This window comes from Lepisosteus platostomus, chromosome 6 (genome assembly GCF_059453375.1).
Source record: "Lepisosteus platostomus isolate fLepPlt1 chromosome 6, fLepPlt1.hap1, whole genome shotgun sequence".
NCBI classification, from domain to species: Eukaryota; Metazoa; Chordata; class Actinopteri; order Semionotiformes; family Lepisosteidae; genus Lepisosteus; species Lepisosteus platostomus.
Genome location: NC_142616.1, coordinates 3,266,473 through 3,291,919, shown reverse-complemented (window position 1 = coordinate 3,291,919; position 25,447 = coordinate 3,266,473). Strand labels below are relative to the sequence as shown.

The 25,447-nt window shown below is 48.6% G+C and overlaps 1 protein-coding gene and 1 pseudogene across 2 annotated transcripts; both read left to right on the top strand.

Annotated features, from left to right (window-relative positions):
• The first annotated feature begins 612 nt into the window (after positions 1-612).
• LOC148659625 (E3 ubiquitin-protein ligase TRIM39-like) lies at positions 613-11,247 on the top strand. The gene is made up of 6 exons (XM_088633864.1): positions 613-1,200; positions 4,171-4,266; positions 4,412-4,645; positions 4,771-4,930; positions 5,252-5,311; positions 10,410-11,247. The coding sequence occupies exons 1-6, from the start codon at positions 628-630 to the stop codon at positions 10,958-10,960; spliced, it is 1,674 nt and encodes a 557-aa protein (XP_088489990.1). The 5' UTR covers positions 613-627; the 3' UTR covers positions 10,961-11,247.
• A 432-nt stretch (positions 11,248-11,679) lies between these two features.
• Positions 11,680-17,337, top strand: LOC148659624 (uncharacterized; annotated as a pseudogene). Its single transcript, XR_015939303.1, has 3 exons — positions 11,680-11,892; positions 14,393-14,481; positions 15,900-17,337. The product of XR_015939303.1 is annotated as an uncharacterized LOC148659624 (transcript).
• The last annotated feature ends 8,110 nt before the right edge of the window (positions 17,338-25,447 follow it).

Here is a 25,447-nt window from a genome sequence, read left to right as displayed (position 1 = left end):
AGCAGGCTGGGCTCACTGGCCTGGAGAGAGAGACACAGCAGGCTGGACTGCTCGCAGTAAGAGCTCACACCCGGACAGTGAAATCCTCTGCACCATGTGGAGCTGTGACACCCCTCTCTCACAACACAGCTGGAGGAGATCCTGGAGCCAAATAACTCCCAAAGATTAAACAGCTGGATGGGCCAGCTGGCCTCCTCTTGTCTGTCACCATCATGCTCTGATCTTCTCATGCTGTGTGAGCGAGTTAGTATTTTATTGTTTTGATTATTGGGAACACAAACAACTGGATTGACTTCACCTGAGCAGCTACTGACATCGACGTTTATTAAAAAAACTTCTCTCTGTCAGGCTGAGTCCAAAATGACACAGTAAGTAACTTCTCTTACAACCCCACACCTTCCCCAAACAACAACCACCAAAGCCATTTCATAACTGCAGTTCTAAACCACACCCCCTGACAACCCTAATCACACCCCTAACAACCACACCCCCTAATAATCACACCCCTGCAGCTCTGTGCAGATCCAGGAAGTGAAACTCAGAGATCAGTTTCGTTTCACTAGAAACAGCCTCACTGCAGCTCCTTCTCTACTGCTCCTCTCTGTGCAGTATCTACTTGTCAGAAAAATGGCAGAAGGCACTTTTCCATTTTCTCAGGACCAGTTCAGCTGCTCGGTGTGTCTGGATTTGCTGAAGGATCCAGTGACTCTGCTCTGTGGACACAGTTACTGTATGGGCTGTATTAAGAACTGCTGGGATCAGGAAGATCAGACTGGGATCTACAGCTGCCCCCAGTGCAGACAGACCTTCACCCCAAGACCTGATCTTCACAGAAACACCATCCTGGCTGAAGTGGTGGAGAAACTGAAGGAGACTCCTGCTCACAGTCCTGCTGGCCCTGGAGATGTGCTGTGTGATGTCTGCACTGGGAGAAAGAGGGGAGCTGTGAAATCCTGTCTGGTGTGTCTGGCCTCTTACTGTCAGACTCATCTCCAGCCTCACTATGAATCTCCTGCTTTCAAGAGACACAAGATGGTTGAGGCCACAGGACAACTGCAGGAGAAGATCTGCTCCACTCATGACAAACTGCTGGAGGTCTATTGCCGTACTGACCAGAAGTGTGTTTGTTATCTTTGTGTAATGGATGAACACAGAGGCCATGATACTGTCTCAGCTGCATCAGGAAGGACTGAGAAACAGGTGAGGACTTTGTGTCTGTTCATAAAGTGTCTAGTACAAAATATAAAAAGGATATTTAGGATATTTGGGGGCTTTAAGTGATCTCTGGACTGTATTTACTGTATCTGTAATGCTCGATCTCCACTGCTGAGTCCTGCTCATGTACTCATCTGTGATCCACACTGTTGTGTCTCTGAAGTGTCTCCTGTTCTTCTGTCTGTTGTTCATTATCTCTTCCTCCTCTCCTTCCCTGTTTCCCTCTTTACTGTCCTCATGAAGCACCAGTGAATCTGTACAACTCCACACAGCACACTCAACACTTCTAGAACAGACTGCACCCTCATTAATGCACAACACACTCAACACCTCTAGAACAGACTGCACCCTCATTAATGCACAGCACACTCAACACTTCTAGAACAGACTGCACCCTCATTAATGCACAACACACTCAACACCTCTAGAACAGACTGCACCCTCATTAATGCACAACACACTCAACACCTCTAGAACAGACTGCACCCTCATTAATGCACAGCACACTCAACACTTCTAGAACAGACTACACCCTCAATAATGCACAGCATACTCAACACCTCTAGAACAGACTGCACCCTCATTAATGCACAACACACTCAACACCTCTAGAACAGATTGCACCCTCATTAATGCACAGCACACTCAACACCTCTAGAAAAGACTGCACCCTCATTAATGCACAACACACTCAACACCTCGAGAACAGACTGCACCCTCATTAATGCACAACACACTCAACACCTCTAGAACAGACTGCACCCTCATTAATGCACAACACACTCAACACCTCTAGAACAGATTGCACCCTCATTAATGCACAGCATAATCATCACCTCTAGAACAGACTGCACCCTCATTAATGAAGTCCTGCTTTAATTTAAGCACAAAAGTATTATTATTTATAATAATAAACTCTATTTTTATCTGATAGATTTAAAATGGCTTCTCAAAGCACTTTACAGAACACAAAAGGTAGAAGGTAGAAGGGGGTTTTGGAAAACAGTATAAAAGCAAAGAAGCAGAAACAGACCCAGTTAAATTAAAACCCTTCTGAAACAGAAGATTGTGAGTCTGGATTCGAAAGAGCTCAGGGAAGGTGACTCTATGATATCCACAGGGATAGAATTCCAGTGCTCTGGGCTGCAGCAGGAGAAGCCCTGTCACCCAGAGTGCTGGCTTGGGGGACAGACAGGAGACCAGAATTAGAAGAGTGAAGGTTGTGAGGTGGGGAGTAGGATGATAGTAACTCTGACAGGTACTGAGGTGTCGAGCCATGCAGAGACTTTTAGGGGATCATGAGTCAACATGAAACCTGATAGGAAGCCAGTGCAGGGACTTCAGGACAGGAGTAATGTGATCACTTGCACTAGACCTGGTCAGAATTCTGGCTGTCATATTCTGGACATACTGAAGTTTGTTCAGTGTGGGTTTAGATACCCCAGCGAGTGGAGTGTTACTGTAGTCAATATGAGTAAAGATGACCAGCTTTTCAGCAACAATTAGATATAACATAGGACGCAGCCTGGCATTATTTCTGGTATGGAAGAATGATGTTTTGACAATTTGTTGCACATGTCAAGCCTAGATCAGATATCACCCCCACGTTCTTCAATTTTGACTGTGACTCCAGTACAGTGTCATCCACAGATAAGGATACTGCATTGGTGTGCCAAGAAGCATGACTTCTGTCTTGTAGCAGTTTAAATGAAGGAAATTGTGAGTCATCCATGTGTTTATGTCAGAGAAGCAATTAGAGCAGAGAGATGTCAGTGTCAGATTAGTATGGACAGACTGTACTGCTGATTTGAGTATCATCAGAACTCATACATGCTGAAGGGTAGGGAGCCCAGTGTCAACCCCTGAGGAAGACCAGACTTAATGAATCCAATTTCAGAGCTACAATCGGCGAGAGAGACAGAGTGAAAGTGATCAGTGAGGTAAGACTGGAACCATTGAAGAGCAGTGTCAGAAACTCCAAACACAGTCTCAAGACAAGAAAGTGAGAGGTCATGGCTGACAGTGTCGAAAGCAGCACTGAGCTCAGTAAGAATGAGGACAGAAAGAGAACGAGAATCAGAAGCCGTTAGAAGATCGTTAGTGACTTTGACCAGGGGACTTTCTGTGCTGTGAGGTTTTCTGAAACCATATTGGAGTTCAAAGAGGATTATTTAACTGAAATCTAACAGCACACTGTAACTTTCTGCATGAAAAGGTAATGAAAGGGTATGAAAGTTGGAGAGATGGTGAAAGTTGTTCAGGCTGTCCAGAGCCATGATTCTCTTTCTCACACAGGGGTAACAGCAGCAGCTGTGAAGCCACTGGTACCACATCAGTGCTCAAGGATTCATTTCTTATATAAAGCCACAGGGTCTCCTCTGACCACTCAGAGAAACTAGTGGCAACAAGGCTCATCAGCACTGCTGTAGTCCTCTGTTTTGAGATGCCGAGAGCAGTCAGGACACTAGTGTATATTGAGATGAATGAAATCTGAAAACTCTAGATTATGAAGGAAAAAATAATTGGTTTATTCTTCTTCAGGTGTGAGAAGGCTCCATGGCCGAAACGTTGTGTTTTCTTTCTTCTTTTTTTTCAGTATGGAATAAACCTATTGCTTGTTCCTTTGCAGCCTACGCATGCTGACGCAGCTCCCCACCTGAACTATCTCTAGATGATGTTTTATATATCATTTGAAACACAATTGTCTTCTTTTTACATTTCACCTCACATACAGATGTGCAGACCCAGGTGTCAGGTGTCTACTGGTCTACACACGCTGCCGGTGTAGATTAGACATGAAACAGGAGCATGTCAGACAGGACCAGGAAACACATCTCGTGTGGATAAGACATCAAGGATACAGAGTGTGGATTTCCCAGGGTGACTCTAAGGGGTGTCTCTGTGATGTGATTCTCTTACAGAAGAAATGTCCTAAGTGTCTCTGTTTCTCCACAGAAGCAGCTGGGGGAGACACAGACACAAACCCAGCAGAGACTCCAGGAGAGAGAGAAGAAGCTGCAGGAGCTGAGACAGGCTGTGGAGTCACTCAGAGTGGGTATTCATCAGAGGAGTGGACACACAGACACACATTTGCACTGCTGGACACTGGACAGTACCCTTTGGAAACAGAGCATACAGCATAATGTATTTTGAGTGTTTTCCTGTGCAATAATCCACTGTGTGTCTCCTCCCTCAGAGGTCTGCACGCACAGCAGTACAGGACACTGACAGGATCTTTACTGAGCTGATCCGCTCCATTGAGAGAACACGCTCTGAGGTCACAGAGCTGATCAGAGCTCAAAAGAGGGCTGCAGTGAGTCAGGCTGAAGGACTTCTAGAGCGACTGGAGAAGGAGATCGCTGAGCTGAAAAGGAGAGACTCTGAGCTGAACCAGCTCTCACACACAGAGGATCACATCCATTTCCTCCAGGTAACATCACTGCTCTGTGACTCTGCAGTACAGAAGGGTATCTCTCACACAGACTGCTCCTGGCTTCTCCCCAGGAATGTGTGTTGTGTTTGATTGGAAACTCCTCTTTCTCTTCCCTGCTGCAGGATTTCCAGTCTGTCTGTGTCCCTCCTGGAGCTGGAGACTCACCCAGCATCCCTGTCAGTCCACACTTCTCTCCTGAGGCAGTGAGGAGAGCCGTCTCTGGACTGAAAGAGCGACTGGAGGATCTCTGCAAGAAGGAATCAATAAAGATTTCCATTAAAGGTTAGTAGAGAAACACACTGATGTCTTTCTGGACAGCTTATATATTTCCTGTTTTTCTCTTATATTGTCAATGGATTTTTTGTGCAGTGACTGTATTTATCAGAGCAGCTTATCAGTCAATGATTCAAATTCTAGGTGAAATATCTTAAAATCTCCAGTCTCACAAATCTTTATGACAGTAAGTGTGTTGTTATATTGTGCTGTATATAGTTTAACAGGAACGTTTTAATAGGGGCTACAGTCCCAGTCCAGTAGAACATGTTATTCCTGATACTCTGTTACTGCAGCCCTGATGAGACATTTCTCTGTGTGTCTCCCCAGTGACTGAAGTCTACAGTCTGCTGACTCCAGAGCCCTGGTCCATAGCACAGCTTTTCCACTGTGAGTCTGTTTTCACAACAGTTCCCCTCTGAAATATACCTGGAGCTCAAACACACAGCAGGAACAGTGATACAGAAACTGATACACACTCTGACACACACACTGATTCACACTCTGATACATGCTGATACACGTCTGAATTCAGAAAGTCAAGCTTGCAGACAGTCACTCTGTGTGGATCAGAGACACACTGTGTCAAACACACAGATGGACACAGAAGTTCTAGTGGGTGTAGTTTATTTAAGAAAATGCACTTTATTACATCAATGTGCAGTGCACAGTGCTTACAGAGAATACTATTCTGACAACAACTCTTCTACAGAATTTAAATCGTCTCAAAAAGAGTGATTGTCCATTATCAATCATTCTATTTTGCAAGTGGTCAGTGAGGCTGGTTCACACAATAAGAGCCCCTCCAAGCCTCCTGGGTGTAACCACTGGCTGCTGTCCTGGCTTTGAAACTGTGATTGTCCATTTCTCAAAAGGAGCACTAAAGAACAGATTTTTCTGGGTTTTCTTCAGCTCTCAGTCCTGTCCAGTGCTCTGATGAAACAGTTCAGCAGTTCAGGAGACATATAGAAACCAAAGCTCTCAGGCAGCGGACGTGGGGCGACCTGGTGCTAGGCGGGTCTCAGGACATCCGAACGTCAATGGTGAGCGAAGGGGAATGAGAGACCCGGAAATATATATTCCCAGAGAGAGAGACACTAGAATGATAGCAAAGCACAGGAAACTAGGGACAGGACAGAGTAGGAGCTCCCTCTGGCTGCAGAGGCCATGACAGTACCCCCTCCCCTTCATGGGCGGCTCCTGACGCCCATACAAATAAGCGAGCTGCACAGCACTGGGGGGAGGGAAAACCTCATTTAACTGAAAGGAAACCTCCGGGAGTCCACGGCTGAGAGCTACCCCCTCCTCCAGGGTAGAAACCTTTATTGGGTAGCGGAAGGGGGGGCTGGGGTAGTGCTCCAGAGACATAAAACAAAAAAAGACAAGTAAACAAGCACAAACAACGACAGAAATAAACCTGGGAGACCAGGGTAACAAACCACAATAAACAGATAGGAACCAAGAGTTCTACAACACAGGGGACAGGGGGACCAGAGAGAAGGGGAAACCAGGAAGTGAAAAAAGCAAAACACCAGGCAGAAACAAACAAAAGGACAAAAACCCAGGTAAAATACCACAGACTGGGCAATAGGCACATTCAACATTCTATCACTGATATCGGAGTGGACAACCCGAGGAAAGCCAGGCACACGGCCTGCTCACAGGCACAGGAGTCGGAAAAAGAATCTCGCGATTAGAATAGGAGAGCTGAGGGAAAAAAAAAGCCCAGAGGAAAAAAAACTGCGGAAAAACAAAAAAGCGCCGCTCGCAGGGTCAGTAGGAGGCTCAGCATTCTGTCATGGATGTCGGAAGGGACAAATCGTGGAGAGGCAGGAGAGTGAAAAAGACCCTATGCGTAGTGGTGGAACAGGGGTTAGCCTGGGCTCAGCTGTTCAGGAGTCGTATAGAAACCAATGTCCTCAGGCAGCGGACCTGGGGCGACCTGGTGCTGGGCGGGTCTCAGGACATCCGAACGTCAATGATGAGCGAAGGGGAATGAGAGACCTGGACATATATATCCCCAGACACAGAGACTCCGGAAGGACAGCAAAGCACAAGGAACTGGGGACAGGACAGAGTAGGAGCGCCCTTTGGCTGCAGAGGGCATGACACCGGATCTGATGCTTCATTCACGACCAGGTCAGCTAAAGCCAGCAGGGTGTCTGCCTTCACCACCCTCACTTTCCCCATGAGAGTCAGCGTGCGAGTCTTCCACAGGCCCAGTTACACGTTGACCTTGACGGTCCTCTCTGTCCAGTTTATGTTCTTGTTGTCCTGGCTCTGGAATGAAACCACCAGTATCATTAGGGGCTCCATGCAAAGCTTGAGACCTTCTGGCAGCATGTTCCTGTCCCTCCAGGGTCCAAAGAGCTTGCCCTTGCTCTTTCTGTTTATTAGCCTCAAGTCTGAGGCTCTGCAGTACTGCTCCCTAACCTGCAGCCCACTCTGCAACCCCCTGTCTGAAATCAGGAACAGCGTCATGTGTACTGGGAGATCTTGAGGACTTCCCCTGTGCCTCTGCCTACAGCTCTGTAATGAGAACATAGAGAAGAGGTGAATGAGGACACCCTTGTCCTACTCCAGATTCCTGGGGGATTAAATCTCAAAGATGTCTGTTCATGTTGACCCTACTGCTTACTTCAGAGTACAGTATCTCTGTCCAGCAGCTGAAACTTTCTCAGAATCTGAAGTGCTCCAGCTCTCTCCAGGCTTTCTCCTGGTCCAGGCTCACCCCCATCATGGGCACGTTCTGGTCCTCGGCCCAGGTGATGGCATATCTGGTGAGCTGGAGGTTCCAGCTGACTTATCACCCTCCCACCCCACATGTCTGGTCACTGTTGATGAAGTGGGGCAGGGCGGTCCTCAGTCTAATGGCCAGTAGCTTGGACACGATCTTGATGTCCATGCAGAGCATCTTTTGAACCCCTCCTGAAGTGCTGAGAGATGACACCTTCCCTCATCCTGTGTCCAAGCTTTTTGCTGATGGAACAGCTCTTGTTCCACCTCCACCAGGTCTGCCACTGGGGTGTCCCAGAAGCAGGTGTAGAATTCCTTGGGAAGTCCGTCTTGCCACAGCCCTTTGCCATTCTCCATCTGTCAGAATGTGTCAGAGTCTGAGACCCTGGATTTGTGAATAACTGGAATATTCAGGAGCACAGCCAGTCTCACAATAATGATGGTATGATGACAGTGCTCTTTCCCTGCAGCTTCACAGACACACAGCCTCTTGTGAGAGGCAGCAGTGTGACTCTGGTACAGGGGCTCCTCTGGGGCCTGTAGGCCTCTCTCTTGTCTGAGAAATGGCTGCTTCTCTTCACATGTCAACCAGGCTGATGGGTCAGCAGGAAGAAACAGTCAGGACTTGATCTGTCTGAACAAACAGAGCGATAGGAAAACCCAACATCATTTGTTCTTGATATCCTGCCAAAATAAAAATGTCTTTATTGTTGGTCAGGTGCTCATCAGAGTCAGGTGCTCATGGTTAGTTTAAGAGGGGTATTTACTGGGGCTGTAGGGCTCCTCTTACTGGCCAGGGGTAATAACTTCGGGGTCTTTCTCTTCAGCCCAGCTGGTGTTCTCACATGGTCCTGGTCATTAAGAGACCCAGTGGTGTGTTTCACTAAGAATGACACTGGAGTGTCAATATTATTTCACTAGTCCCACCAGAGTGAGTGTGTATTGGGGTGTTTGCCTGCGATATTGGGGACCTCGTTTCAAACAGGAGTGATCTAGAGGGTGTCTGTGTTTCCAGACTGATAGACTCTCCTGTGGAGTAAGTCAGTGTTTGACACAGAATAAGTGTGAAATATCAGTTTAAGATGTTGTCACGATGGCTTCAGAGTTGCAGTGTCCAGAAGAGGGCGACCTCTCTCATCACTGAAATAAAGGCGCTCTGAGCCCAGAAATGAATTCAGGTATTAATAATAATTGCTTACACTTATATAGCACTTTACAGGTAATGGGGACTCCCCTCCACCACCACCAGTGTGTAGCCCCACCTGGATGATGCGACTGCAGCCATAGTGTGCCAGAACACTCCCCACACACCAGCTCTCATTGGGAAGGAGAGCAGAGTGATGAAGCCAGTTCAGAGAGGGGGGTTATTAGGAGGCCATGATGGGTAAAAGCCAGGCAGAAGTTTGGCCAGGACACCAGGGTTACACCCCTTCTCTTTTCAAGAAACACCCTGGGATTTTTAATGACCACACAGGACCTGGGGTTTAAGTCTCATCCACAGGACAGCGCCTGTTTACAGTATCATGTCCCCATCGCTATACTGGGGAATTAGGACCCACATAGACTGCAGGGTGAGCACCCCCTGTTGGCCCCACTCACACCTCTTCCAGCAGCAGCCTTAGTTTTTTCCAGGAAGTCTCCCATCCAGGTACTGACCGGGCTCACACCTGCTGAGCTGCAGTGGGCTGCCAGTTGTGAGTTGCAGAGTGATATGGCTGCTGGTGTTTTTATAAATTCATGTAGGTGACTGTGTCAGCCTTTCTAGGCTCCAGGAGTCAGAAAACAAGAGCTGATAAGAATATCTTTGATCTTCACTAGATTGACAGGCAGACAGGCAAAGGGGAGTATTTACTCAGTATTAAATATTAAGAGTTTACACTGAAGTATTAAGTATGAGGAGAGTATTAAGTCAATATTCATTAGTCATGCGAAAAAAGCTTCTTGAATTGAATCGATGAAAACCCCCATTCGCTCTGGGCATGTATAAGCCCCGCCCCCGTCTCTCAGTGGTCAGAGCTCACTGATTGACAGCTGGTGTGCCCAATCAGAGAGGCGGACAGTGAGCGCGAACAGTCTGAAGTCAGTATGAGCGCCTCTGTTTCTCTCGTCTTTCTCTCCGGATTTCTGGATGTGTTATTTCTGCTTTAAATTGAACACTTTGGATATTTCTTCGCATTTTCAAAGTAAGTGGGAAGGCTTTCTTATATCTGAACAAGGTTTTGCTTTTTCCATTATATTTTTTCTGTAAAAACTTGCATTACACAGTCTTTGAATTCAGCACTTTTTTATTCTGCGTCGTCAGGAAAATGGTCTCAGAGAAGATGAACGAGCTGCTGAACTCGGATTTGAAATAAACCGGTTTAACAGACAGGCTGTCCAGTGTCTTACAGTATACAGGTCGCTGTGGTGGGTTTGAAGTGTTTGAAAGCGAGTGGTCGGGCTGTAGTTTCTCCTGCAGTCCGGTCGGTCCTGTGTTTATTATTAATGTCGTTTAAGAAAATAAAGTTTCATCGAAACAAGATGAAACATGACATGTTTGTATTTAGAGGATATTGGGGATCACTCCCATGTGTAACACTAGTGAAACAGTGAAGAAGATGTCGTTTCTCTGGAAGGGAAGAGCAGTCATTAGTAATTGACTGGTGTTTCTCTCTCGGTGTGTTTGGGGACAAAGACATTTCACAGTCTGATGGAGTTGAGTTGGACTGTGATCGGCAAGAGCCTGTTGTGATGTTTGTGTTTTATTCCCCAGCTGCTGTGACTCTGGACCCTGATACAGCTCACTGTGGGCTCAGCCTGTCTGAGGATGGGAAGAGAGTGAGACTGGGAGAGAGGAAGAGTCTCTCTGACAATCCTCACAGATTTTATTCCTGGAATTACTGTGTCGTGAGCAGGGAGGCCTTCACCTCAGGGAGACACTACTGGGAGGTGGAGGTGAATCGATACTGGACAATAGGAGTGACCAGAGAGTCTGCAAAGAGGAAAGGGAGGTTCAGCTTCTCTCCCCAGCAGGGTTACTGGTGTCTGGAGTCTCACCGGTCTGGTTTCTCTGCTCTCACTGCCCGTGTGACCCGTCTCCCCCTCAGTCTGCAGCCCAGGAAGCTGGGGGTGTGTGTGGATATTGAGGAGAGGAAGGTCTCCTTTTACACAGTGGAGTCCAGAGCTCATGTCTACACTTTCACTGACATGGTCTTCCCTCAGGGGGAGAAGATCTATCCTGTCTTCTATACTGGGGATTTAGATAAAGACCTTGAGCTGCTGCCTGCTGTCAGTGTGGAGATTAAACCCGTCACTGACTCATGAACACAGGCTGACTCTCTCCCAGCTCTCTGTCCACTGCTCACACTGGGAGACGGGTTTACTGACGGCCAGTGAGATGAGGTCAGAAATATAGTAGGAATTGTAGATGATGTTGTGTTTAAATTGTTTTATTTACTATAACACATTTAAACGGGGGAAAATAACATGTACGAGAGAGGGCGAGATAAAGCGCTACCAGCCTGCTGTACTCCTGACTTGTAAATATCTCTGGAAACCCTGCTGTGTTTTTTTTTTCTAATTTTTGAGAAAATAAACTTTTAAAAATGAAATCCCGTGTGAGTCTCTCCTGCGCGCGCCGGTGATCGTGAAGCTGCCAGAACGGGGAGGGATCCGGTGACGTCACCACAGCCAGGCGGAATAGGGACTGTGACGCAGACAGGAAGTGGCTCAGGGTGGTTATGGGAGTTGTAGTTTATCACCAGCGCTGTGTCTGTGAGCAGCTCCAGCCAGTCTAATACCCGGCTCCCTTTAATACAGGGATACATGACTATATTCGGTATTTTATGTTCGTTTGGGGTTTATTTTTACTGTGGTGGTTTGTGAGAGACGTTTTATTTGATCTCTGATCGTGATCCAGGGAAAAGTGGATGCTTCTTTCTAGTCTTTTCTTTATTTTATTTCCCAATGAAGTTTGGTAATGGGCCAGTGAAAGCTCTAATTTCCTTCATATGAAGCCCAATAGTTTGTTGGTAGCGGCGAGTTTTTTTCTTCACGGACAGAAACTTGGGCTCCGTGTCAGTCTTGTGTTCTGTCCTGCCGTTTGGACATTTCGTGTGGACGATTCTCTGTCCACAGAGGGACTGTGTCATGAGAGGTAGTTTTAACACACTCCCTTGTGCGCTGGTCAGTGTGGTAGTTGTGAGACGCTCCCTAGAGCAAGCGGGTTAGAAGATGGCGACAGACCTGCTGTTCTAGTAAGAAGTGAAGTTAAACTCATTCCTGCTGTTGTGTTCAGCTGTTTAATATATATAAACTAACCCAAAACACGAGAGACTGCACCGGGAGATGACTGCACCGCTTCGGCAGTTTGTGTATTCAACATCATTATCTGAGGGATTATTTGTGAAACTTTGGCATGTAGAATATATAAATATATTTCATTTCGCTTATTTTAGTTCCTCTGTATTGGAACAAAACGCGCTACAATTAAAAATTGTTCGCTTCGTGACGCAGCGCTGTACCGCGGGAAAACACTGTTGACAAAATGAGTATCAAACTTCGAGCTGTTCAGTAATTCTCTTAGAAATACATTTTATTATGCACATAAATTAAACCGCTTGACTAAAATGTCTCTATGACTACAATGTGGTAAAAACAATGTTGGTGGTGTTTCATCACCACCATTAACATCTGTGGTGATGAAATGCCTGGAGAAGCTGGTGTTGTCACACATCAACTCCTCCATCACAGAGTCCCTGGACCCCTTGTAGTTCGCCTACAAGAACAACAGATCAGTGGATGATGCTGTCTCCCTGGCTCTGCATACTATGGAAGCCCGTTTCCGCCAGGGAGTAAAAAAAAAACGCGCTATGGTATCTCAGAATTCCGACTTAGTATCTCAGAATTGCGACTTAGTATCTCAGAATTCCGACTTAGTATCTCAGAATTACGACTTAGTATCTCAGAATTGCGACTTAGTATCTCAGAATTCCGACTTAGTATCTCAGAATTACGACTTAGTATCTCAGAATTGCGACTTAGTATCTCAGAATTACGACTTGGTAACTCAGAATTGCGACTTAGTATCTCAGAATTGCGACTTAGTATCTCAGAATTACGACTTAGTATCTCAGAATTGCGACTTAGTATCTCAGAATTACGACTTGGTAACTCAGAATTGCGACTTAGTATCTCAGAATTGCGACTTAGTATCTCAGAATTACGACTTAGTATCTCAGAATTGCGACTTAGTAACTCAGAATTGCGACTTAGTATCTCAGAATTGCGACTTCAAGTCTCACAGTTTTGACGTCACTTCTGGCGCCAGCAATGAAAGTACTGTAGGTTGCTCATCTGGCATAGGAAATCCACTGTTCACAATCCAGTCCAGGTACAGCGCCACATTCTACTGATACCTTCATACAATTCACAGACTTAAATAACGTCTGCGTAAACTGTACATAGACTAACGTAGCTAAGTAAAAAAAAAAAATCATATGCAAGAGCTACTTGGATGGTTTTGGTTGATCGATTTAACCTTTCCAAGTGCGACCTAATTAATGAGGCAAAACTAACAGTAGGCCTATACTCTTGTGGGGGTTTCGTCCGTTTGTACAAGGCAGCTCCTGCAAACACTTTACCAGCAGCTGTTTCAGCACAGTAACACAGCTTTGGACCCATATGAGCGAGGATGGTGCTATGAGCTTCTACGCGAGTCAATCTGGGGTCGCCTATTCACGATCAAAACATAAATTTGCTTCGATACAATTAATGAAACCCGTAACAATACAGACATACATTAAAGGGAACGTCTTTTATTATTTTTGTTTACTCTCCCCCTTTGTACGTTAAGAGATTTGATATGCTTATTTATTTTCAATATCCTTCCAATAATGTACTTGGCCAAACCCCAGTATCTCTCCGTCTAATTGCTCGGATACAATTCTGTGATTGCGTATCTCTCAGAAACATACCAGGATCACAAGCATGTTTATGTTTACTAAACATGATCAGGCGACATTTAACTGTCGCAAACGTCTTGCCATGGGAGCGGCCCGTGTGTCTCCCGAGCCGGACTTTGAGAGGCACAACGGTCTCATTTTTACAAACCCTCCATCCGGTCTTTTCGGCTTCCTAAGGCTGTAAATTACCAAGTGACACGCACAAAACAGCCGTGATCATAATGAAGACATTCGTGTACGTTTGGTAACAATTCCGTAACTTAGTTATATCAATTTTTGGTTTACAGAACATGTTTTTACAGCCGTGGTTTGATTCAGCTTTCTGTAACTTTTTGATAAGTTAGCTGCTCTTAAGATGATTACAAGGTAGAGTACAGTAGGTTAAAACTAGTCACTAGGTTAGTATTGACCAACCCTCTTTCAGGAGATATAACTTTCTGCAGAGTTTAGACTGTTTCAAATCTGTATCTTTGAGCTCAGGCTAACCGGGTGTTCTATAGACAGTGATTAGTTGAGTGAGGTGCTGCCTGTGTATGCATACTGTATGTGACTAGTCAGATTAAATTGAAAAGCCTACTCTACATTTGTCATTCACATACCCTTGGGGTGTGACCTACTGTATGTGCACCCTGTGAATGCAAATGTGTGGCGAGTGTTGGTCATCGTTGCCTGTCCTGACTACTTCTGAATGTACTATAATGCATACTGTTGGAGTCCGGGCAAACAGGAGGCTAGGTAATTACACTATCCTAACTAATCAATGCTGCACCACTGTCCCATGTGTGCTTCCTAGGCCACAATTGCAGGATGGAGGATCTTATCGATTTCCTCAGGGAGAGGGACATTCCAGAGTCCACTATCGAAAAAATGAAGGAAGAAAAGGTAGTTAACAGAATGAATGTGTTCATGTTTATTATAACTAACTCCCACTGACCTACTGTAGATATTAACAGCACTTTCAGTACTGTGAAAAGTCAGAGACCACCCTTTCGCTTATTTAATTTCCAGTCAAAACGGTCATTAAGTGCAATTGATTTATTTTTCAATGTCAGGAATTATTCCAGGAAACATATATTTAACACAAAATTACACAAAAGCATCCACATCTAAATATAATGTCAAATCTTTCATTGTTTATTGTGTCCACCCTTTGCCTTTATTACAGCTTCCATTATTTACAGGAGACTTTCTTTGAGTTTTTCAAATAAATCCACTGGGATATTTTTTCATGCTTCCTGTAAACACCTCCAAAGTTCAGTCTTAGAAGTTGGTTGTATTTTCTGCTTCTGCTGGTTCAAATCCAAATCCACTCCGTAACTCATCGTCCATAAAACCTTACTTATCTCAAGTGTCCAGTTTTGGTGTTCTAGGGCAAAATTTCTTCTCTTTTGTCTATTTCCTTTTCAAATAGTGACTTTTTGACAGCTACACACCCCTTCAGACCCATAGCATTGTGTTGTCTTCTTACAATGGAAGTATTGACAGAAACACTTGTGGATTTTTTTCAGATCTGATGCAAGAGTGATCAAAACGTTAACTTCTGTCTATGTGATGGTGATGTTCTCAGTGGTCTACCAGGCCTTGCACGATTGTTAGGAGTCCCATTTTCTCTATATATTGTAGTAATTTTTATCTCCAGTTTTGGAAACTTGTTTTTCACTTATTTTCCTTTGGCTTATATTTTCCTAATGCAAGTGAACTATCTTTATAGCTAATCTCATCAGAAATATCGCCTCTTGCCATTTCAGATGCACATGACAAAGACATGTGCAAGGCAGCTATGGTGTGTTTGGGTAGTTGTTTGAATGTCAGTGTCACTTTTAATGGAAAGTGTTCTAATATAATGTCAGTGACAGTTTTGGGATCAACTTGTGTTGGGAGGACACAGCTGTAACTTGTTTGATTGGACGGATGGAAGACTTAAAGTGCCAGAAGGGTGCACAAAAGTAAAGAGTGGGCAAATTAAATACTGATAGATTTGATATTATATTTAGTGTACTCTTCTGTCAAATATATGTTTCTTGCATTATTTTCTGACACCAAAAACTAAATAATTTGCACTGAATGGCTGTTTGAACTGGAAATTAAATAAATGCAAGGGTGGTCTCTGACTTCTGCACAGTACTGTACAGCATATTGATATTTTCACGTATTGTAGAGTTTTTCACTTCATACAGTACCTCCACAATCCCGAATGGACTTTTTCCTTAAACCAGTATCAGCATATTGATCCACATAAAATGATGCTTTAAGTATGGTATTTTGAAACTGAAAATTGATAATACACTCTTCATTTTTAGATTGATGCCAGTGTCCTGATGTTAATGACAGATGAACAGATGAGGGATTATTTGCCTTCTTATGGAGACAGATTGGCAGTGATGGGATATTGTAGGAGACACGAAAAAGAGCCCAACAGTAGGAAATCAAAGCTTTTTGACAGACTGAAGTCAAAACTGAATAAAAGAAAAAAGTGTAAGCATCCAGAAAATATCACTCCTCATCAAGAGGTGAACACACAGAGGAAAGTAAGGAAAGTGGAGTTGGGCTGGATGCTGTATGAGGAAGGAGAAGGAGGCTTTATCCAGGTGAGAACCAAAAAGGGTGGTGGAACACGAAAGTTAAGTGTTTCAAAGGACTGGAAAAAAAAGACCTCATAGCGGAGGCAATACGTTTGTTTTTCCCAGATGGAAAGAATGCACATGGAAATATTTCTGAGTTTGAGGTGGATCTGACAAACGACCAAGACGTTTCCTTAGATGAGGACAGTACAGTGGGAGCTCTATATGAAGCCTCAAAGTTAACTGTCATGAGGTTCTATCTGTCAACCAAAAAGAAACATGACAGTGGTGGTGTGGAGACACAGCAAGAATCAAACACTGCAGGTCCCTCACAGGAAAACACACAGGAGTTTCCCTCTACAGACTCACAGATTGATCCAGCATTGGAATTAGAAACATTAGATGTCATCTATGTTGGAAATACTGGAAATGATTTGAACTTAGGCAGTGATGACGTGGCACAATTTCATCCTGCAGATGTCACAGACGATTCCAGTTTAGCTCAGCAAAGTTCTACCATGTTTACTGGGGAAAATGTGGAGGATAGCAATATCATTACAATTTTCAATGGAGACCTCTCTGAGATGGGAGAACAGAGTCTAGAAGACACTTTGCCTCTGGCACAAGAACTCAGGGAACCAGACAAAAAAATCCTTGTTGTCCACCGCAGCCAGATACTATCTGAGCTTATTGAACATTTCACTGATGAACGCCTTTCATATACTCAATCAGAAATTCAAGTAAAGCTTCTACTACCAAATGGGCAGTATGAGAATGGATATGATGAGGGAGGCGTTCTCAGAGATGGCCTCTCTGAATTCTGGCATGAATTCTATGAACAATGTACAACAGGCAGCACTTTCAAGATACCATTTCTCCGACATGACTATGGCAAAAAAAGTGGCAGAGTATAGGTAAAATTATTTCTTTTGGTTGGCAGAAAGAGAAGTATTTGCCCATCAAGCTTGCTCCTGTAATCTTGGAACAGGCAGCTCTTGGATATGTGAAGAGTGATCTTGTTGACAATTTTCTAAAGTAAAGTATGTCTCAGAATCTGACCGTTATACCTTGGAATGTTGTCGCAGAGACTTCAACAGTTCTGACCAAGATGAATTACTGGAAATCTTGGACAACTACAGCTGCCGAAGAATGCCAAATGCACACAACACTGAACAGATTCTGCAAGAACTGGCTCACAAAACCCTTATTCAAGAGCCTGCTTATGTTATCGAACAGTGGGAAAGTGTACTCGCTCCCCTCAGCAAAGCCCTTGAGGAAATTGAAACTGTGTATGAAAACTTGCAGCCAACGGCAAGGAAAATCATACGGTCACTGAAGTTTCCCTGCACAATGAATGCACAGGAAAAGGAAATATCAAAGCATATTACAACATACAGAATCAAAAACTATCAAACGCGTTACTGTGTCTTTGTGTCTTTGTATCAGTGCAATAAAGCCGAACTGTCTGACACTGCTGTAGATTGGGATAATGGAGAGAGATGAACTGATGAAGTTTTATTCTGGTTTGGGGAGGAGTTATTAGGGCACTGTAGCTCCTGTACTCTTGAACTTCCTAGTGAGGACCGCAGCTCTCTTTCACTGCTAGTGCCGCACCTGTCCTTGCGAAGGGCAGAGTTAGAAAACGTTATTTTGAGAGAAAACGAGGGAACGATTTAGCCTTTTCGTGCGCACGCAGTGTAAATCGTTCCCTCGATATTTCACTTTTTTTCTTCCTACCGATGGTCCCCTCCCGGGCTCTGGAAAAGACCACCCCATGAGCCGGGCTGTGGGGGTTGTTGGGAGGGATACCCGGTTTCTAATGTACAAGCATGACCCTCTGGCGAGGGTGCTGGGTCTCAGATCAGGTGGCGGAAGTGTAAAATCGCCCCATCCTGTCAATATGACGGGCGGGATTATCACCATGTGCGTCTATACACAGAAATCATAGAACACCAGTTCATAGGGGACGTCTAGGCGCCGCTTCTGCGTTGCGTGCCTTTCAAAGGCGTGGATGGCGAATTCGTCACGGTTTTTGCATGACAAGCCCCACTGCGTGCTGGTGAGCATCGATCAGTTTAAAACACCATCGCTCTCGAAATGAAGACGGATCGAAACGAGCAGGTGTCATTTCATCTGAAAGCATGACGGTCTCTCTCTCCGTACCCCCCTCTCTCACTAACCCTGTGTGTGTGTGTGTAGCACTCTAACCCGTCCCCGTGCGTGTGTGTGTGTGTGTGTGTGTGTGTGTGTGTGTGTGTGTGTGTGCGTGTGTGCGCGTGTGCGCGTTAGTGTAGGTGCAGGCCAAAATGGCAGTCAGCAGGAGCGTTCCCTCAAACCCCCTTCGCCTGTGAACATGACACCGTGTGTCTTCCTGTCTCTCTCTGTTCACGGGCGGGCCAATCCCCAAGCAGCCTCTTCAGCCCGACTTCAGGAGCGGAGAGCTCTCCCCTGGCGGACACAGCCGGGAAGCGTCTGGGAGACGAGCCCCTGCCGGAGCACCGCGGGGAGCACGCCGGGGGGGGACACTGCTCGCTTTCCCCCTCAGCGCCGGACCAGGAGGGCACAGGGCATCATCCCCTGATCGAAACGGGGTCACCCGAGCGCCGGGACGCGCCTCGCGCAGGCCTTACCCGCCACAGTCGACACGGTCGTGTTCGAGCGCCGGGAAGCTGCCCCCCCACCCCCCTGCAGACAGCATAAACGAAGAAACCCCCCCCCCTCCTTCGTCAGCGCTGCGCTCGTGTGCCGTTGAAGGTGGCGTCGGCGCTGCTGTCGTTCCCCAGATGTAGCGCCTTGTCGTTTCGGGGTCGTGACGTCACTCAGCCCCCCCACAACCTCATAGGGGAACCGGACCGGTCTCACTCGTCAGTGCCAGGTCAGACGTCAATCGTTAGACGTTATATCTCGGGAACGAGAGCAGCAGGGAAGTTACTTTCACCGGCACAAGCGCAGCGCTCGCGCACGAGACCGCTGTGGCTTCCCCGCCGCGTCTTCAGCGCGTTGGCAGGTGGCGCAGGCTGCCTTTTCATCCAAACACTCGCAGGTCGACCCCTCGTCAAGGGGAGATCTGCCCTCTAGCTCAGCTGGCTGGGTCCCTGTGGAACGACGCCGGAGGCCCGGGTTCGAGTCCCCAGCGGTGGGGGGACCGACCTGAGGCGGCAGCGGCGACATTCACAGAGCTGCGATGTGTCCAGGGTGTCCCAGGAGTGTGGTGTGCCGAATACAGTGACAGCTGTGTGTCTGTGTAGCCAGTACAGGTGATCTGCTGAAGCCCTTGTAGCCGGTACAGGAGATCTGCTGAAGCCCGTGTAGCCGGTACAGGAGATCTGCTGAAGCCCGTGTAGCCGGTACAGGAGATCTGCTGAAGCACGTGTAGCCAGGTGATCTGCTGAAGCCTGTGTAGCCGGTACAGGAGATCTGCTGAAGCCCGTGTAGCCGGTACAGGAGATCTGCTGAAGCCCATGTAGCCGGTACAGGAGATCTGCTGAAGCACGTGTAGTCAGGTGATCTGCTGAAGCCCGTGAAGCCGGTACAGGTGATCTGCTGAAGCCCGTGTGGCCGGTACAGGTGATCTGCTGAAGGAGCGTTCCAGTTCACCCAGTGGGTGAAACACACGTCCCCTCGCACTCAGCCCGTCCCACAAACCCGTCTTCCTCACCGGGCAGTGTGTCCTTCCCTCCCTCGGCACCCTCGAGATCCGGAGCGGGCGCCGGTCCTGCCTCTTCCTGCTTGTCCGACGTGTCCCTCAGGGGGTGAAACCGCCCCCTGGCCCCTGGGAGCCCCCCGGCTGCTGGTCACGGCGGGAGAAAGTTCGGAGCGTCGATCAAGCCGGTGTCCAGAGCTTGTACGGTCATGCTCATTACTGTACCACCCTGATTAGTTAGTTCCACCTCCATCTTTTCATCTACGAGCTGTGGGATTACCAGGCAGTCGTCAGGACCCCCTTGCCACTGCGCGACACGAAAGTACGGTTTCTGAAAACGCCCCTCGATGCATTTACACGCCAAATCCTCGAAACACGCTTCGCCACAACACTCCCAGCCTCGTTTGTCATGAGCGTGAGGGGTGAGGAAGAGTGTGAACATCCACCTCTTTTCAGCCTGTACTACAGTGACTGTTCGCTCATCTGCCTGCCCTGCTCAGCAGCAGTGTCAACGGACAATTCAGGCGCGTTACTGGACTTTGACATTAGTGCCACAATCGCAGAGCCTCTAGCTCATTTCACACTTCCTGTTTACTCCCGTGTCTCTGTCAACAAGGTAAAATCGCTTCTGAAGAAGAATGTGGTCAGTCACAGCGAAGTGTTGTGTAGAGAGAGAGAAACACAACTCCGAATGTGGAGATCTGTGTGAAACCCAGCGCCTTTCCCACCGCGGGGGAGAGGTTACCCACAGATCTGTGCGAGAGGCTGCTCTCCGATCCGCCTGGTGGCGTCTTCCCCGCGCGCACGGATCAAGGACTCGAGTGCCCCCCCCCTGTCACGACCCGCCCGCGAGCACGCAAGCTCCGCCATGCCCACGAGCTCCAGTTCGGCCCCCGCACCCTGTTCACCCCCCCCTCTCTCCCTGAGCTCTGAAACCAGTTACTCGTCTCTTCGATCGGCTGGATTTCCTTTCGGCTGCCGACTCCTCGCCCTCGTTTCAGAGCCCGGCTGCTCCTCTCGTTCTTGGCCCCACACTGTTCTGGGACCCAGTCGATCTCCCGCCCAGACTGCAGTCGAGTTTTCTTCGACACGGGCGGAAGCGTCGTCCGGGGTGCGCGTCCCCGTTTCCTGCGCGCCCGTGGGTGAGATTGTGGGGGTCTCCACAGGCGGCCTGTCGCACAGGTGCGCATCAGGGGTGTCGATGAAGGCGTTACACCGTCGGCACAGCTTTTCTTCACGACGCGTGATGAAACCCCCCATTTCTCACAGCGACCGACACCCGCCGCCGCCTTCTGAACGAGACCCGAGACCTCGCGCACAGGGCGGTTCTGAACGTCTGCCTCCGTGTCGCAACACGCGGGACCGAAAAACGTTTTACGGGCTTTAATGCCGGCGCGCACGGCGCTGCCGTGGCGATCCGCGGCGTGGCCGTGACTGCGAAGATCCGCGGATCGATGACAACAGCTCGACTGTTTAAAAAGATGAGCCATGACCTTCCCGCAGTAGAACAAACAGCGGTTTAGATTCTGACGGCGGGGGACCCGGCGTGAAATATTTCCACTCGCCCCGCTTCACGGCACAGAATTTGAACGAGCGCCTCTAAGGGCTTTTTATTAAAGAAAAAAGCTGCAGCGTCTGACAAGCTCGTCTCCCGATCCTCTGAGCGACCCGACTCGCTGCGTGTCGGCTCAGCCCCCTGTCGCCACAGCCAGTGTCCACCAGGCCGCGCACACGACCTGGCGAAACACAGAGGACCGTCGACAAGGTGCGCTTTTCCCCGCCCAGTGACCCTCCTGTACAACAGGGATCGAGACCTCCTGCCGTCACCGTTCCGAACCGCCTGTCAGAGATCCGGCCAACGAACCCACTCGCGGGAGCCGGAGGAGTGACCCTGCAGGAGATCTGCACCGCCAAACAACCCCACGTCCGCAGGGGAAGCCAGTGACCCCCCAAACCAGGGAGAAGGGAACCGAAGCCAAGCCGTGATCCTGAAGCCGTGGTCGAAGGAGAGAACCAAGAGTCCGTAACCACAAAGCAGCAGAGAGGAATAAGGCATTTTTTTTATTAATATACAAGAATAACAAGTCACAACAAAAAAGTCAATCCCGTTGCAGAGCGCAGTCCATCCTTATCCTAAACCAAAAAGGGTTTTCCCCCGCTCCTCAGCAGCACGGTAGCCCCACTTGCTGTACTTGTATGTACTGTAGCGCAACGGGGTTCAGGCGGGTGCCCTTGCCGCATCGGGTCGGCCCTTGTTGGTGAGACGGTGCAGCGGGGCAGCGATGCTGGCAAAGTCCCGGATGAACCTCCGGTAGTAACCCCAGAGAGCTGCCAGCCCCTCACTGCAGCGACCTTACCTGGGTCTGTAGCCACCCCTCGCGGTCCAACGACATGACCCAGGAAGGTCACCTCCCGCCGCAGGAGCTCGCACTTGCGGGGGTTGAGCCTCAGGCCAGCACGGCGGATGCAGGCCAGCACCGCCTGGAGGTTCGTCAAGGCCTGGTCGAAACTCCGTGCATGAACCAGCAGATCGTCCAGATACAACACACACTGGTTCCGCGGGACCGACGCCAGCACCCTCTCCATCAGCCTCTCGAACGTTGCCGGGGCATTGCACGGGTCAAAGGGCATGACAGTAAACTGCCAGAGGCCCTGGCCGATGGAAAAGGCCGTCTTCAGGCGAGCATCGGGAGCGAGCGGTACCTGCCAGTAGCCGCAGCGGGGGTCCAGGGAGCTGAACCAGGTCGACCCGGTGATGTAGTCCAGGGCGTCATCTATCCTCGGCAGGGGGTAGGAATCTTTCCGGGTGACCTCGTTCAGCTTGCGGTAGTTGACGCAGAACCTCCACGAGCCGTCTTTTTTTTTTGACGAGTACAGCTGGCGCCCGCCTGAGCCCCTGTTGCATTACATTGGTGTCAGCAGTGGGATGGGATAGCCCGGGGATGGCGAGTTAAGCGGGGGAGAGTGTAACGCATACGGCCATCAGGGTGTGTAAGAGCCGGCTTACCAGAGCGGTGACGTCGCCGCCCTTCCCTGTGATAGCAGGACCACAGCTACTGGGCTGTAAAGAGGTCTCTCTTTGGCTCACCGGGCTGGGTCCCTGTTGAGTGATGCGGGAGTCCCGGGTTTGAGCCCCTGATGGTGGGGGGCCGACCTGATGCGACAGGGGCGCCCGCCTGACCCCCGAAGTGTTACAGTACTCATGGAGGTGGTGGCCGAGAGGAGAATGCTGACCAAGCTCACAGCCATCATGAACGACGCCTCTCCTCCGCTTCATGGGACTGTTACTGGGCAGCGGAGCACCTTTAGCACCAGACTGCTCCAGCTGCGGTGTTCAAGGGAACGTTTCCGCAGGTCTCTCCTCCCGGCGGCTGTCAGGGTGTAGAACGCTGCCCTGGACCAGGACTGTCAGCCCTTCATCTGCTCGTCTATGGACAGCATGGTGCTCCATTGGACTTTTTGGACACTCAGTCTGTATAAACCTATGCACATTTTGCACATATGTTATTGTTTTTACAGCGACTATGATCAGCACATTTTGCACACACCTATGTATTTATTCATTTTTATTTATTTTGTTGTCTTTTGTTTTATAACTACTCCGATGTCTGTTTTTGCTGGTCTTGGGCTGGCCTGCTGTAACACATCAATGTCCCTACAGGATCAATAAAGTCTCCTCTATCTATCTATCTCGGCCGCCTGCGCGATTCACCCCTCCCACGGCCGCTGGGACGAGGAACTAGGCGTAGCGCGACAGAGCGGCTCACACCGAGGAGCGGCACTGAGCGGGGAGGGAGGGGGAACCGTGCTGGAGGACCAGGCGGGCCGGGGGTGTGGTGGGGGAGACGCGCTCTGAGACGCGGTCTCGCTGGACTCGGGCTTCTGCCTCTTCCGCTGCCGTGCCTGCCCGTCGGGGGGGTGTCGTCTGTGAGGACCCCTGTGCGGCTCTGTAAGAGGGCCGAGGTGTGGTTGGAAGTAATCGGCGGCGTTTCAATTCCCCGGGTCGCCGTCTGGGCGAGAACAGCGGGTTATTAAACCGGCCGGAAGACAAACGCAGCTGAACGAAATCGCTCGGCGACAGCTCGGCGGATGATCTCCGGGTGGCCCCATGCGCAGCGTCCATCGCCTGTACCTGCGGGTCAATCTGTCCTCAGATCCAGACTGAAGACCCATGACTGCAGCCTAGTCTACTCACAGCTGACATCATAGCCTGCTGCAGCCATGGCTGCTGGTGCTGCTGTACAGGCCATTGTGTGTCTCTGTGTTGGCCCACCAGGCAGATACATCTGTTCTGACCAGACTATCCTGTTCTCCTCCCCACGTCTGGATGGCACCCAGGCTGGGCACCATCTGAGCTGGATGCTGCATCACTGCCATGGATCCAAGAGGGACCTCGTGGATATAGCTATCGTTTAGGAGGATTTACTGGTCCACAGAGATCTGCATGGAGTACTGACACACAGAAGACATGATGGCTGGATTAATACCCTCATTCATTTCTTTCTTTTTTAATTCTATAATGTTAGCATGCCCAAAGGGGTTGGGCAGCCAGCTGACCTTGGACCCCCAGAGGATTTTTTCTCTCCTTACTGAGGGGTTTGTGGTTCCTCTCCTCCGTTGTCTCCTGGTCTTTTCTGTTCTGTATTCACAACTTGAGGGTCACTTGCTATGTTAAGCACCTGGGGGCAACCTTGTTGTGAAAGGCACTGTATACAAATACCTTGAAATGAATGGAATATTCTGTCAAGATGAACAACACGAGTGTTTGTGCCTAGTGCTCTGCTGCTCTAAAATGATAGATTATACGGTCGCATCGCCGCCGCCGCCGCCGCCGCCGCCGCCACCTGATTCTCTCAAAGTTATCGCTCTCAGGCTCTACTGCAGCACCCCTGAGCATTACATGATTAAGCGGTGCGGACGTCATCTCTATTTAATTTCGTTTAAACTCGTTTGAATCATTCTGAATTGATTTCGTTATGTGTACCCATTCTTTTTATCTCGAAATGTTAGATGTTCTCTGGTTTGGATTGTATTTCTTTTGTTATCGTTTATGCAGAAAGTTAAGAAAACGAATGTTAGTGGTGGTGGTGGCGAGGGCGCAGACCCCCCTGAACCCCGAAAACGCTACGTCATTATATGGCTCTGCAGCTCAGGACCTGCGCCTCCTTCAGGTGTGAATTTCACAGCTGATAAAAGGAAGAGGAGCTGTTACCTGTAGAAATTCCTTAACTTCCTTCATGTTGTCCTCAAAGACAAACTGCAGGCAGCACAGATAAAAAGACCATTACCTTTGCTGACCGCCCTGTCTTTCTCACACCTGAAGATGCTCCACAGCCGGGGCTGGAGGGAAACAGGGGTGTTCGGGGGAGGTGTGTCCGAGGCAAACTCTCCAAGGGAGTCCGAGGTGAATCCATGAGTGTAGCAATAGTCCAAGACCGGGTGATCCATCCTGACAGACGAACAGAGTTACAAGCCGGAGCGGGATCTGGAGGAGGGTCGGGGGAATAAAAGGGGGTCACGGGACCAGACGCTCCCTCATCCCGGACCAAGAAGATCAGGACACCGTGATGAAGCCTGTGCCGCTGAGTCGCTCCTGGGCTTCCGGGTGTCCATCTTCCACAGCTGAGCCCAGACTGGCAGGAAC

What these genes read in the sequence shown, in the direction of transcription:
- LOC148659625 (XM_088633864.1), top strand. Translation starts at nt 628, where the DNA reads ATGGCAGAAGGCACTTTTCCATTTTCTCAGGACCAGTTCAGCTGCTCG. An exon ending in AATAAAGATTTCCATTAAAG is followed by an intron (nt 4,931 to 5,251) that starts GTTAGTAGAGAA and finishes GTGTCTCCCCAG; the next exon opens with TGACTGAAGTCTACAGTCTG. An exon ending in CATAGCACAGCTTTTCCACT is followed by an intron (nt 5,312 to 10,409) that starts GTGAGTCTGTTT and finishes TTTATTCCCCAG; the next exon opens with CTGCTGTGACTCTGGACCCT.